The sequence below is a fragment of the Cupressus sempervirens genome, chromosome 2 (assembly GCF_028749045.1).
Source record: "Cupressus sempervirens isolate cs-2001-9-10 chromosome 2, ASM2874904v1, whole genome shotgun sequence".
Lineage (NCBI taxonomy): Eukaryota > Viridiplantae > Streptophyta > Pinopsida > Cupressales > Cupressaceae > Cupressus > Cupressus sempervirens.
Window position 1 is genome coordinate 708088812 of NC_143119.1, and position 15808 is coordinate 708104619.

General features: G+C 34.5%; 1 protein-coding gene across 1 annotated transcript in view; it reads right to left on the reverse strand.

Annotated features, from left to right (window-relative positions):
• Positions 1 to 15514, reverse strand: part of LOC149575338 (uncharacterized) — a 33468-nt gene extending 17954 nt beyond the window's left edge. Inside the window, exons 1-6 of the mRNA XM_089815108.1 lie at positions 14798 to 15514; positions 12984 to 13352; positions 12576 to 12835; positions 12163 to 12304; positions 11666 to 12037; positions 11436 to 11567 (exon numbers count right to left, since the gene is read on the reverse strand). Of these exons, the coding sequence (XP_089671234.1) occupies positions 11436 to 11567; positions 11666 to 12037; positions 12163 to 12304; positions 12576 to 12835; positions 12984 to 13352; positions 14798 to 14947 (1425 nt within the window). The 5' untranslated portion in view covers positions 14948 to 15514. The remainder of the gene's footprint in view (positions 1 to 11435; positions 11568 to 11665; positions 12038 to 12162; positions 12305 to 12575; positions 12836 to 12983; positions 13353 to 14797) is intronic.
• Between the last annotated feature and the right edge of the window lie 294 nt (positions 15515 to 15808).

Consider the following 15808-nt stretch of genomic DNA (forward strand, 5'->3'; position numbering starts at 1 on the left):
TTTGAGATCACATCTGATATCAAGAGTATTGGCCTCCCAGCATATCGAGATGCAAGACATTCACGACATACTTAATTTGTTTGATCTAATAATACATGTTATAGTAAGATCGTCACCTTACAATAACTTCTACAAATACATGTGACATCATTTAGAAGTCGTCACTTCCTCATGATATACACAGGGGGAAGGCCCATTAAATCACAGTCACGAGGTATATTCATGAATCACAGTCCTCTTGACTACTACAATTTATTGATCACCGGATAAACCATCTCAACGTGTTTTACTCCATCTACATCACTAAAGGTTGAATCATATTCTCTATCTGCTCCGTCTCTTTCAAGGTTGCCTCTAATAAAATGCCAGGCTCCCTCTGAATCTCAATCTCCCTTTTCCTGCACCAACATTCTCGAAGGAAATGATCAAGGCACATAACTATTATTTTAAATAAAGAATAAGAGAGAGATTGTAATGAATAGATAATTGTAATACTCAAAAGAAAATACTTATCTGGACATCAACATACTTGATTGTCCCCTCATCATCGTTGATATGGTAATTATATATATAACAATGAATTTCTTTCACCCTCCTTATAAGATATTATATTGATCTCATAAAAAATCAATTATTGAGGAAAATCACAATGTTCTATACATATTCATTCATATGTTATTGAATACATATATATATATATAATTATCAAGTATAACCATATCATATTAAACATATAAATGAATATTTATACAATGTTCATTACCAATAAAATAAATCTTATTTTCTTTTATATACTATTTTGAAGGTTATTATGTCTCCCCTTATTACATATTAATAATGCAAAGAACTTAAACAATGAAAACAAAACTTTACATATTACATCATACATACTAACATTAGGTCTACTTACCTTATAACTTGGTTGGCATGTAGATTAGGGCAAAGTATGACATGTCAATGTTATTCCCTTTACGATGCAATCGTATGTGGAATTATTTTGTAATGTCTGGTCACCTCCCTTGTGTGATAAAGTGGGCCCTTAATAGTTGACCACTAACCGTAAGCAATGTTGTCCTTTTGTTTTTACAATCATATGTTTATATTTCTTGGAAACGAAGTGCTGGTAATGAACTCTGTAAGGACATAATTCTCTCAGCAGGATTGTTAAATTTGTCGCTTCAAGTTTCCAGACACTTTTCTAAATATTAGTTTTCCCATATGAATCTTTAGCGATTAATCCATTTGATGAGTCAACAAGGGATATTCATTTTATTTTATTTTATGTCTCTTAATCTTCCATTGACTCCACAATAGCAGTATGCATAAGATATAATCATCGCATCCTTGTCACAGTTCCTTGTCGACTCGCATAAGATATCACATTGCTATGAAGTTAAATCCTTTATAATAAGTGAGTTCACTCTTTACAGCTTCCAGGTCAATCGTCCTTGTGACCACTTCATAAAATAGGAAACTTCCATTAGCACCGCATTGCATCAATCCATGAGCTACGTAGACCAGTCTAATGTCAACAAGAATGAATTTGGTCATGGTTCGATGTAGGTAGATTTGCATCGTTCTTCTTCTATCTACATAACTCTGTGGCCTAGCTATTATACAATCTTTTCAGAATGAGCATCTCCGCTTTCAATTTCCAACAGAACCAAACACTTCCCTGTAGCCTTGCGTTCATTGTATGAATGAACCGAAAGAAGATACCGAAACAGAATGAAGGGCACGATAACAAATGTCTTATCCACTTTCCATGTGCCAAGTTAGTTTGGTCTCCTTTGATTTGTTTGCAGATTGGTTGTTTCAAATGATGATGTTCATTGGTTTCTGATTTTCCAAATGAGTTAAAGAGCTTAGGAGGATATGTCTGGTTGTGTTGACTGTATGGGATGATGGACATATCATTGTAGTCAATCAAAGAAATATATATTTCCCATTGTTCTTTAGGTCTTGCCAGTAGTATTACCCCTTCTAACATTTGCAGCCTGGCTTTTATTAAGATAATATCTTATACTTTCTATAATAGTCAACTACTTGTCTGTAGTCCGTCTTTCAGTCTAGATAGGAATGTTTCCTATCCCGTCTCTTTTTTCTTCAGTCCAGATAGGAATGTTTCCTATCCTGTCTCTAGTTTTGTTTCTAATTCCGTCTTCAATCTACGTTGTTTCTTTTAGAAACAACGTCCTTGTAATTCTTTATAAGGAACACATTTGTTCCTCTGTTAATCAATGAATCATCCGGAAATCCGTTAATCTGCCAACTCTTCTTGAATCTTGTAACATAGTATCAGAGCTATTACTTAAATTTTTTTCGAAAAAATTTATAATTTCTTCGTGAAATTATTTGTTTAAATTTTTTCAAAATTATATCTGCTGAATTTCTCTAAAACCCGCTTAGGGTTTTCGGCCTAGAGAAATTCTTGAACTCTGGTCTGCCTGTGTTTGTTCAACACACTCTAGCCCCATTTGTCCATGCACATCGATCCTTGAAGAAAAATCTGCCATTTTTTATCAAGAAATCTGAAGTTTTTTCAAGCTTTTTTCAGCTAGGGCCTTTTTTTCGAAACCCTAATTTTTGGGGTCGAAAAAATATTTTGTTTGCAGATTCTTGGTGAGTTTTTCGAGAACTCAACTAGGTTGTCGTCCGTTTTTTCTGGGTGCCTAGATTTGTGTCTCGATTTTCGAGCCAGCAGATCCAAAAAAGAACAGCAGATTCCTTTTGGGTTTTTCGAGCTCTCTTCTAGGTCATTCTCTGATTCTTTTGGGTCTTCCGTATTTTTGCTTCGAAGAACGTGACTTCACAGATTTTCATTGAAAAACGTACCATGGCATCTCTAACAAATATTCTGCTCGAACATAATTCCAAATTCAATGGTCGCAATTATGGAACCTGGAAGCAGCGCATCATCGCAATCTTCAAATATCGCAACACTGCTCAACTTGTTCTCGGTGTTACGCAGCGTCCGACTTCTCTGGGTCCTGATCAAGGCGAAGCTGCATTTTTTGCCTTCTGAATTTGGTTTTGTTTTTCTTGGGTTTGTTGATTTTCTCCTCAAAAATCATTTCAAGTTGTCTGTAATACGCAAGGTTGCGTGAGATTCTGGGTTTGTTGATTTTCTCCTCAAAAATCATTTCAAGTTGTCTGTAATACGCAAGGTTGCGTGAGATTCTGGGTTTGTTGATTTTCTCCTCAAAAATCATTTCAAGTTGTCTATAATACGCAAGGTTGTGTGAGATTCTGGGTTTGTTGATTTTCTCCTCAAAAATCATTTCAAGTTGTCTGTAATACGCAAGGTTGTGTGAGATTCTGGGTTTTACCGTTTTTTCCACAAAAACGAAGTTTTGTAAATGCAACTTATTTTGAGTCATAGCACTCTTCTGGCAAAGCTTCTTGGTTTCAGCATTCTGTAGATCCAAGGAGGGTCTCAGTTATCACAGAATGTTCCGACATTCGTACGTTGACCATTAAGGGAGGGTATTAAGATAATATCTTATACTTTCTATAATAGTCAACTACTTGTCTGTAGTCCGTCTTTCAGTCTAGATAGGAATGTTTCCTATCCCGTCTCTTTTTTCTTCAATCCAGATAGGAATGTTTCCTATCCTGTCTCTAATTTTGTTTCTAATTCCGTCTTCAGTCTACGTTGTTTCTAAAAAGAAACAACGTCCTTGTAATTCTTTATAAGGAACACATTTGTTCCTCTGTTAATCAATGAATCATCCGGAAATCCGTTAATCTGCCAACTCTTCTTGAATCTTGTAACAGCTTTTGCTATGTCACAGTCTTCAAGTGTTGAATATGCAGTTGTGCCTTATGACTGATAGTTTCTTATCTGTCATATATGGGACCGATATCTTGGTCTTCACTAGATGAAGACTCCTTGTTGTCAGCCGGTGTATATATCATTTCAGAAGATGTCATCACTTGCCTTAAAGTTGCCTCCTTTCTTGACTAATTCACAATGTCGTGAGGTTCCACGCCGGTTGCTTACAAGATAAGTGTATTTTCTAATGATGTATTCGTGAGTTTTTAAGTTTTCTATAATTGGACTGCTCCTGTCTTCGTCTGCCCTCAGTGTCATTTGGACGAAAGGTGATCATTTCAATAGAAGAAATGTTGAATCCAAATATGATGTTTCTGTTCCATCTTTGAATTTTCGTATTTGCTCACTGGTTTAGGCTCTGTGATGCATATTTAATGTTCTATTATTCATGATCTATACATTTGCAACCTGGCTCATACCATGTTGAGTTTCTCAGATCACAGGAAATGTAGTAGCACTGCCATAATGTTTGGTATGTGTGTTCCAAATGCAACATCCTCTTCGATTTATATTGTGAATAGGCAATGAATAGCACTGTCTATTTTGTTAGTTAGATAATTAATACAATAATATATTTGATCATATATATATATATATATATATATATATATATATCAAATACATATATCTCATATAATTATATATATGTTTGTCCGACAGAAGCTATCAAACATCAACAATTCTCTCCTCTTCCTACCTTGTCTCAAGAAATTATTTACCTTTTATAAATTTAATCCTTCAGTAGTCATGACTCTTTATTTCATACATTCTGGCCATTCATTGAACTTAACTAATTTTTAATTTATGCTCATAATTATTTTATTATAAATTAAATATGTTGATGTATATTTTAATTTATTACTATTTTATTATTAATCTCACTTCAAAAGGAAGCAGAAATATTGATTACAGATAGAACTGTTAAACCCCATCAGAAATGGCACCAGAAATAACCCTTCCCCCGAGAGGAAATCAAGAAGATTTTCACCATATATCACATCAGAGTCTTTCCAGTTTGACTATCAAAAATCTAAGGAGGTTCAAAATGCATGTACTTAATTCTAGTGCAAGTCTGATTTCCTAATCACCTTTATTAAAATCAAAGTCACTTGACTTGCAATTAGCAACAAGTAGAGAAGCCAAAGAGATAACAACGAAAATTCTTGACAAACACTTGATATTAAAATTAAAATAAACAAATTGAAACCAGAAGAAGTCTCATTATGGAATATACATCTATATCAAGCTATTTGCCTTGATACATGTCGTTAGATGTAGTTTATTATTTATGCTTATTCATCAATCAATGAGAACTACTAATATTTCATGAACATTTGAATATTTTAATTTTTTCATATTTGCCAAATTTTTGCCCAGCACAAAAAGGTTAATCTGTGCAATACTTGTTTTGAACAGGTAAGGTGATCTCTCAAGTTTGGTTGCATTTGAAGCACAAGTTATTCGATCCTTGTTATACTTGTTTGAATAGAAAGGATTCATTTATATTCCTAAGATTTTAGCTCTTAAGCATTCTTCACAACTGATGGAGGAACTAGAGATGATGTTCTGGTTTAGATTTTTTTTAAATATTTGGTTTGACAGCAAAGATTCTATTTAACATCTAAAATAACAGTAGAATTATTAAAGACTTGCATTTTGGCTAAACCTGACACAGCTCCCCTTCACATGCAAAATAAGGCAACTCAAACTGAAAAGCCCAACATGTTGTGGGGAATTATCCTTATGACAATCCAAATAAAAATTTTGATGAAAAAACATCTGAGACATTATAAGAGAAAGGAAGGCATTCATCACATGAAGCGCCATGTATAAGGAAATTACATTCAAAACTAGTAAATTATACTATACCAGCAACCTCCTACCAGAAAACATTAAAGCTAAGTGTAGGACACTATAAATATTGACATACCAAGCTGCATGTGTACAAATTATAATTATGCAAATCAAATTTCTAACTATAATTCAAATCAATTCATAGACAAATCATAATTAGAAGTCAATAATTTTTATGCTTCTATGAAGGTATGAGAAATTTAAAATTTGAATATATATGCATATTCAAGTAATTAAATTATTAAACAATTCAGAAAACAAGTGTGCGACCTTCTCGTTAAATGAGTTGGTTGACCCTACTGTGACAAAAGCTATGCTCAGCAATATCTAAACCCAAATGAGTGAGCCAAAAGTAGTTAAGGACAGACAAAAATGTTGAACGAGAAACGAATACACCCATTACAATAGTTACCAAGAGATGGAAACTAGTACCAGTATAGACCAAGATGGTTACTAGCACACAATTTTCAAAAAAATAATAGATGAGTACCAGGAGACAACAAATATTGAAACTCATTTGAATATTCAAATTTGGAAATTAGAAAAATAAATTAAAATACACGATTACTAAACATTAAAGCTCAAGTGTAGGACACTATAAATATTGACATACCAAGCTGCATGTGTACAAATTATAATTATACAAATCAAATTTCTAACTATAATTCAAATCAATACATAGACAAATCATAATTAGAAGCTAAGTCACAAGGTTCAAGTTCAAAGTTCAAGTTCGACAACAATAGACAAATCATAATTAGAAGCTAAGTCACGAGGTTCGAGTTCAGAGTTCAAGTTCGACAACAATAAAGTTCAAATGAAATTCGACAAGTCAAAAAAATCAGAAAAAAAATCGACATTAAATATGCCTTATGTAATTTTCAAAAAAATATAAATATATGTTATTAATATTCAAAATATTAATAAAGTAACATAATAATAAATTAATTATAAATATACAAAATATTAATATATTATAACTTTTAATAATAAATAAAAATAAAAATTATTACTATGTAAGTCTTTTTTTTTTTTGATTATAAAATAAAAATATTACAAACAAAGTAATACAATACATATTAATAATAAATAAACATAATATTAATGTTTTAATAAAAACATAGTTCCCAGAATCGCCCAAATCGCAATAAGATTCATGCCTGGCAATTTTTTCTAAATCATGAATCACTAGAGCCAACTTTTTTGGGTGAATCACTTGAATCGCCAATTTAGGCGATTCATGGCAAAAATCACCAGAATCTTTGCCATGAATCAACTGCGGCAGCTAGGAAGTTGACTTGAAAATTATTATTCACCAGAATCTTTGCCGTGAATCGGCTGCAGCAGCTAGGAAGTTGACTTGAAGTTGACTTGCATCATCTTGGCAGCGTAGTAATTCAGCAAGGAAATGTTGTATCTGTACAGCAGAAAGATATTGAGGAAGCAAGAGTTAAAAAAAAAAATGACAACAAATAAAAAATGTTCAGAATGCATAACGGACAATGCCCAAGGGAAAGGAAAGACATAATTAAGTAGTAAAAATATCAGTGGTTCCCAGAAAGAGTGTGAGATCAGAAGAAAATCACAAAAATACTGTGTTCCATGCAATTTTGTGTGGGTTTCAAAGTGCTGATTTGGTCTTGGTGGCGGAGGCGTTGCCCCTCCACCCTGCCCTGTATCGCGACAGGGAGCACGCCTGGGGCGCTGCCCCTCAACCCCACTAGGGGCATTGCCCCCTAGACCCCCAGTCGCTACGGTTATCAGTCGTGGGAAGTCTGACCAGTTGATGAGACCTGAAGCTGCTGCAGGCATGGAGTGTCTATGGTGGAGAGAATAACAGAGCAAACCTTTCAAGAGGGGTGATACGCTTTGAAGCACTTGGAGTAGGTGTTGGACGTAAAGCTGTCTCATAATAACTAAGGCAGCTGTCTTATAAAAACTCTTTACCCCATGCGGTAAACACAAACTTCCATGTTTATGTATGTTAAGTTTTAACTTCTATTTAATGATGTTATAGTGTTTTTAAGTTATATTCAATAAAGGGTGCATGAAATAAGTTTTAAATTGTTAAAATCTCTAAATTTAAAGGGTTTTTTCAAATTTGCTGATTCATCGCCGATTCATGGGCGATTCATCACCGATTCACGATTCGATTCGGCCTTGCCGATTCCGATACGATTCCGATTCTTGTTACTTTGAATAAAAATGTACATATTCATGTTATTTTAATTACAAATAAACTTTAAACTTTAAATATATCACATTAAATAAACTCAAACTACTAAATTAATCTTCAAACCTAAAAAAACTCAATAAATTACAATCTTTCAACATTAGAATTAAAATTGCCAAGTCAATGGGATGATATTGAATAGCGCCAAGAGCCACGAGCAGCAGAATACCCTTTAACGGTGCCACAGAGCCACAAGCAGCAGACAAAGGCTCTGAAATGTTGCACAGCGAAGAGCAAAGAGCACCAAAACCACATAAAATGCTGAAGAAGCACAGTTGAACAGCCACCGTACGCCGTTGAAAAACCATGAACAGAAAGCAACGAAGGTTGGGAAATGATGAACACAGAATGTTGGACCAGGCAAGCAATGGCTGCCACAACTGAATATTTCAGACAAATAGATCAAATATATTTGCCCTAGCTCTCGGTCAGTGACAGTTTTCAATAGCTTGATGCCATTTCAGTGAATGCAGGGGCCATTTTTTTAATTTTTTTTCTGCCAAAAACCCTAAAAACAATACAACAAAATATATTTTCTCAGAGACAGTCACTTTGTCACCACACGAATTCGAACCTAGAGCCAAAAAATCGGCAAAGCTTGTGACTTGGATTAATAATCGATAATCTTTATGTTTCTATGAAGGTATGAGAAATTTAAAATTTGAAAATATATGCATATTCAAGTAATTAAATTATTAAACAATTCAGAAAACAAATGTGTGGCCTTGTCGTTACATGAGTTGGTTGACCCTACTGTGACAAAAGCTATGCTCAGCAATATCTAAACTCAAAGGAGTGAGCCAAAATTAGTTTGGGGACAGACAAAAACGTTGAAGGAGAAACGAATACACCCAACACAATAGTTACCAAGAGATGGAGACTAGTACCAGTATAGACCAGGATGATTACTAGCACACAATTTTCAAAAAAAAAATAGATGAGTACCAGAGGACAACAAATATTGAAACTCATTTTAATATTCAAATTTGGAAATTAGAAAAATAATTTAAAATACACAATTACTAAACATTAAAGCTAAGTGTAGGACACTATAAATATTGACATACCAAGCTGCATGTGTGCAAATTATAATTATGCAAATCAAGTTTCTAACTATAATTCAAATCAATACATAGACAAATCATAATTAGAAGACAATAATTTTTATGTTTCTATGAAGGTATTAGAATTTTAAAATTTGAAAATATATGCATATTCAAGTAATTAAATTATTAAACAATTTAGAAAACAAGTACGCGGCCTTGTCGTTAAATGAGTTGGTTGACCCTACTGTGACAAAAGCTATGCTCAGCAATATTTAAACCCAAAGGAGTGAGCCAAAATTAGTTAAGGACAGACAAAAAAGTTGAAGGAGAAACAAATACACCGAACAGAATAGTTACCAAGAGATGGAGACTAGTACCAGTATAGACCGGGATGGTTACTACCACACAATTTTCAAAAAAATTAATAGATGAGTACCAGGAGACAACAAATATTGAAACTCGTTTAAATATTCAAATTTGGAAATTAGAGAAAAAAAATTAAAATACACGATTACTAAACAACTTCAAAAAACATAAAATGCTTAAAAATAAATAACAAACATATTAAAATCCCGAATAAATGCTGATGAAAACAAAATGTACAAGATATATGCTAATGAAAGAAACCATTAATTCTACTCATATTTGACAATCAAAGACATGATACAGACAGTTGAATTCTGAACTATTATAGCATAGAGGCAGCAGATGGAAACTGGGATTGGAAGGCCATTATTTCAAAACAAGGTACAGAGGTGCTCAGAGATGACAATATTTACAATCATTTAATAAAACTTCAGTTCCCATAGACATCTTAATCCTTTTTGTTGTTCCTCTTCTTACTGTTGCATCATTGTGTTTGATAAGTAAATTCTGCTTTAAAAAAACATACATTTTTGTGCAAAAAGCAGAAAATTAGAAGTCCTATTGCATTTTAATTGTTTTAACTCTTGTTAATTGACCAATATTGGTACTCAATAAAGATCACCAATGTATTACTCTCTATACTCTGTTACAAAAGACCCAGGTCAAGACTAGTCCAGACCTGGTTCTGATCCCAATCTAGGTTTCGCCACAGTCCAGCCGAGAATGGCCCTTTGCCCTGAGCCACAGCCTATGTGAACATGCAAGGTTCCAACAATTCCGTTTAAGAAAGCAAAAAAAGATATAGAACCTATAAAATTTTCCTTAAAAATGAACTTTTAAGGATTTGTGGGTTGGTTAAAAGCAGTAAAATCATGAAAAATGGCATGTCCCATGAAGGCTCCTGTGACCTAAAAGGTCTTCAATTGGGTTTCAAGTCAGAGGCTCTGCCCTCAATCTCGTAGGAACTGATGTCTCTTCATCCTCCTGATTTTAAAAAGTAAAAACAACAATTGTTTTGGGCTCCATCGGATGGAAATGCAAGGATTTTCTCCAGGATTTTTCCAATTAAACCCAAGTAATTGAAGTCCATTTTTACTTTTGGTAAGCAAAGTCAAACCTGACTTCAATCTTTGAGCTTTTTATTAATTGACTGCCAATTGACATTAATATATAAATTATCAGCTGTGTTCTCAAATCTGTATTTAATCTTGTACATTCTATGTGGATTATGTCTAGATTAATAAATATGTATGTATGTATAGCCATACTAAACTCAAAACAGAGCCAGCAAACTAAAATTTATATTACACATATATAAACCCTTTGCAGGAAGATCCCCAAGTTCCAAGTGAAACTTACAATAGACATAAAGTGAGATCCAGAGATGTTCCCATATGTGTCTGTGCAAATGATCCAATTCGAGACATGAGTACCAGGGGTCAGGGTATGAGTCACAATGTAACTATTCTTTACAGAGAAATATATCAAAATGCAACTTAGTATCCTATCAAAGCTTCTGGCTTCAGCAACTAAATATCAGTCCAGTGGTATAGAATAAACTTTCTCATAAGATAGCCAATTTACAATCACATATACTTTAAATCTTATCCACAAATTGCATTTCCTCCTAATGCATCAATAACCTACTTAAGAAAAAAGCAAAAATATTACATATGTCAAGAAAATATTAGTGTGAATTACTTTTAGATCCAGATACTGACTCCTGACCAACAAAATGATTGAAGAATCGCTCAAGAATACATGCTCACGAACTCCCGCAGCTACTATCAAAGAGAGAGAAAGCAACAAAAGCTACGGTTATGAAAATGCTAAAATTTATGTATCAAAGAAATTATTTAAACTTCATTTTTGTTCCTGCAATTTGGCTAAGAAGTTGGCTGATGTTTTTCATATTTCAAAGACTGGCAGCAAAGCAAAACATCCAATGCATTATTTTCTTAAAATATGAAGGGAGCTTAGCATACTGCAAATTTATTAGAAATAGTATTTGGGGTTGAAGAAAACCAACTGAGATGAAAGCATAATTATGACCAGTGATTTAAGACTAATTGATTAAAAATTAAGAAATAGGAAAATGTACCTGCTCTTTGAAGATAACAGTTGCAGCATCTAAGAGAAAATCGCGGGCCAGTTCAGGACTCTTTGCATGCTTTTGTGGGCGCAAGCCTTCAGTTTCCAGATCATTGCCCTCTTTGTCTGTTGAATCTTCATCCTGTCATTTGCATCAATTGTTCCGACCAGTTCAAAAATATTTCTTGGCTTTATCATATAGGTAGGAAACAATGTTCATCACGAAATAATTTGCACTACCTCTTCCTCCTCTGTTTCTTCTGCATGCTCAAAAAATCTTCTAATACTTTCACCTTTGGTAATGGTGACAAAGCCATCACCTACAATGAGCCGACGATGGACACATAATCGACCCTCCAGTGCATGTGCCTTAACAGAGAGTTCTGTACATCTCCCATCATGCTTCCAGGCTCTTAATGTGATAAAACATGCAGTTATGTTATCTAACTCAAGACCATCTGCTTGGACACTTCCAGACAAACCCACATCTTCAAAGCCTAAGATGTCAGACTTTCCCTCCCCTGTTCCTACGGCCCACTCAAAATGGTGGTATATTTCTCCAGCTTCAGCAAAGCATTCATGCCAGTCAGCTTGTATTGTGCAGTCTGAAACCTGTTAAATCAAAATTCCAATGCTCAACAGAATTCGGCTAACAAATCAGTTAATATATTTTTCTCATGCGTTTAATATAGAAAAAAGATTTATAGGACATGGTCACGTCTAAAAGTAAATCAGACCTCATACTGAAATGCAGTATCTGCAACACAAAACCAGGTAGTGCAACGAGGTTCTCTTCGTGTGCGCTTCAGTTCTTTTAGTTCCTTGAACTCACGCAGCACATTTCTCCTGCAATCTCTGCAAAATCGCTTACTATCAAACCTGCATCGTGCATTATGAATCAGCATTAGAAAATCCCGAGTACAAGCTCAGTAACGTGTCTTGTGTCAGATATCAATAATTTTTGTCTCTAAACATCGTACAACCAAAAAAGGCCCCAAAAAAGAACACTATATGTAGTACTCGTAATTTTTCCACGGTTCATGACGATTTCAAGAGTGCTTTTGGAATCAAACGGAATAATTTATGATTTTGTCTCATGCAATGCTCTAACACAAGCTGGTACATGCAAAATATGCCTTGTAAATTTCACCTAAACATGAGCCTTTCAATAAAATCCTCCTCCTTCAGACGTAATAAAGAGAGCCGCGTTTCCTCTCCTAGTGCTGACCAAAAATCAACCAAAGCCTCGCATGAAAGCCTTGCTGTATGAAGTGCACAAGTTTCTTTCATCCCATGCCCCCTTCCGGAAGTGCTAGTTCCTTGGCTTATCCATCCTCGACCTCCACCACCACAAGCATCAGGATACAACAGTTCACGCTCGCGTTCCCTTGCTCGTGCACTGTCAAACACCTGAAAGAATAAAGATTAGAGCTATAGCCTTTAACATAGCCTACAAGGACCACATACCTAAAAGAGTGAAGTGTACATAAAACTTACTAAACCAAAAGATTTCCTGATAACAAATGCAAATATTGATGGGAAGCAATTAGAGATGTACATTTTGAAGCGCCTCAAGTGATGTTCCAATCAAGAAACAGTCCAGTAGGGTCAAGACACTATCTCGGGTTGTAGCTAACCCACCCCATGGGTGAACTGATGGATCACTTGTGTCATCCTGAGTGCTTGAAGACAATAATTTTGATCGAGTTTCCATATAGTTTCTATTTTGTGGCTGCCCACACACTGCATGAGCATATGCAGCTTCCTGGTGTATGTTTTTCCCATAAAGGACAATTTGAGAAAATACTTCCAGTAGCAGTCCATTGCATCGCGAGCAATATAGGTTCTTCCGTACTTGTTCAAACAGAGTTTGTTTATCAATGCGCAACAATTCCTGTCGAGAAGATGATGGGAGTTCGCTCCAAAACTAATCACATGCAATTATGACCATTTCAAATAAAATTAATAACTTGCCTTTATATAACAACATGTTAAATATAAGATCAATGAATATATAGATAAGAAAGATTGCACTATCTCAACTACTAGCATACCTTATGTCAAAGGCAAAAATATGAACACATTAAAGACTATTGCTTTGGGACACTGCTATCCAATAAACTTCAATTTTCCTTCATGTTCGAGCTTTTTCATGACACCATTTCTAAACTTACATTTTCTATCTTTAGAAAACATAGAATCATTATGGTTATTTTGAACAGCATGAGCCACGAATGCCTGTGATAGGCTTGCCCTATGGTCTATAGGAAACTTACTTAAGTTCAAAAAGAGGTTGCAACCGATTAGATCATTAACTTCATGTATAATTTGAAACCCATGTTATAAACGTAAACCAAAAAAATTTACTAAATGTTATGACAACCACCACAGAACAGGGAAATTTGAATGAATTATGACAAATATTAAACAAATGTAACATAAAACAATTAAACAGGACTTGAGCAACACTAACAATCGATCTAATATATAGTAGCAATCAAATATTGTATAAGTTTGACCAAAAAGAAAAGCTTTGAACTCCAATAGAAAACAATGAACTTGATGAGTTTCCAATTATTATTCATCCGATAGAAAATTTGATAGAGCCTATCCGAAATCACTTTTAATTTTCAGGTATTATTGTCATACCAGTTAAAGAGACCTTTTCTACATTGCTTCAATCTTACCAAATAAATTTCAAAGAAAAATGACTTAGTACACAAGTAGCCAACTAATTCATAGTAAATAGAACAATACATATGACCTCTCAAAAATCGTTTTCAATTTCCAGATTGTATGGATAAATACTGTTGGAAGGTTTTTACTTTCGTAAACATTGACTATTGCAATTATTAATCAACTACAAAGCTTGGAGGTTCATGGGATACAATAATACACTAAGGGTTTCCCATCCAAAGAAAAAGATATCGTGCGTTGATTGATGCAATGAAAATTAAAACTGCATAGATTATAGGTCAGTGCAATGATAAGCTAAATGTTGGAAATCCATCTAAGATAACAAAGATGTTGGCAAATCATCCAAGGGAAAATCATAAAGTAGCAAGATCACTGACAGAAGGCAATGATATTCATATCGTTTAATTAATCAAACGAGCCTTCACCATCAACGGGGTGGGCTAATTGGATGTTTAAGACTATTTTCACATGTAATAAGAAGTGGACAGACCGATGTTTCCAGATATAACGAAGGAATTTTGATTAAGATGTCCGAAATTGTTTTCAAAGGCAACGAAGAATGGATAGAATAGAGATAGTTCCAGATATTAGGTATAAAAATGGAGTGATAATCAATCCAATCATGATCAGGCATTGGCAATAAAAAGGGAATCGAAAAGGGCATCATGATCATACCTTGTAAAGCTGAGCATTGGTGACATGGTCTCGTGAACAAGACCATATGGCATCTTTGGCATTTGTGCCCGATCCACCACAACTGGAAGTGGATGTTGACGATGAGTGAGTGTGTATGTGATGGGCACTCTTCTGGCTCAATCCAGGCATCTTATCTTTAATTGCTATTGTGTAACCCTCCTTCTATATCTTTCGCCATCTAATGCTTCCGCCAGCAATCACCCTGCAAACTGTGAATCATTTGAATTAACAATATAATACCTTCCAATCCCGCAACCCTATGATCTTCTGTCAATACAGGGATTCATCCGTGGCTGCCCAGCTTGTATTAAACCCAATTCAGATCGATACCAATGGACAGGTTTACTGATGAGGAGCTTTCAAACAGAATTAAAAACCCAAACGAATCCAGATGAGTAAAAAGGAACCATTTCGATTCTCACAAAGGTTAGCCCAATGGATTCAAAATTATATCCGAATAACAAACCAGTCCGAGTCTTGTTTTTTCTCTCCTTTTTATCTATCATTTGCAGATCCGGCTTACGCAAACAGAGGATTGGAAATCTATGTAAAAGCTTTGAGTTTCTTTAAAGAACACTCCGCATTTCTATTCTCCTCTATTTATTTTTAACTTCATCTAAAGAAAGGATGGAGACTGAATAATTCGCAGGAGCCCCCGGGGCCCCCAAGATGGTAATAACATTCTTCACCGTCGGTAAAAGTGAATATCATTTTACGGTTTTCCTTAACCTCCGACACAAAACGGATTTAATCCACTATTACGGCGTTATGGTGGTGTGGGAAATGGATTTGCATTGTTCTAACAAGACTTCAAAATTATCCACATTGAAATTGACAAGGTTGGAGGATTGGCTCATAATCATCTAAATGAGCGATTTCTTATTCAATAAAATATTATTATTGTATATAGTTTAATTTTTGGCAATGGCTTTATTTAATGGTGTAAAAATATCTTGAGCTCTCTTGTTATTATTTTATATTTGTGTGTTT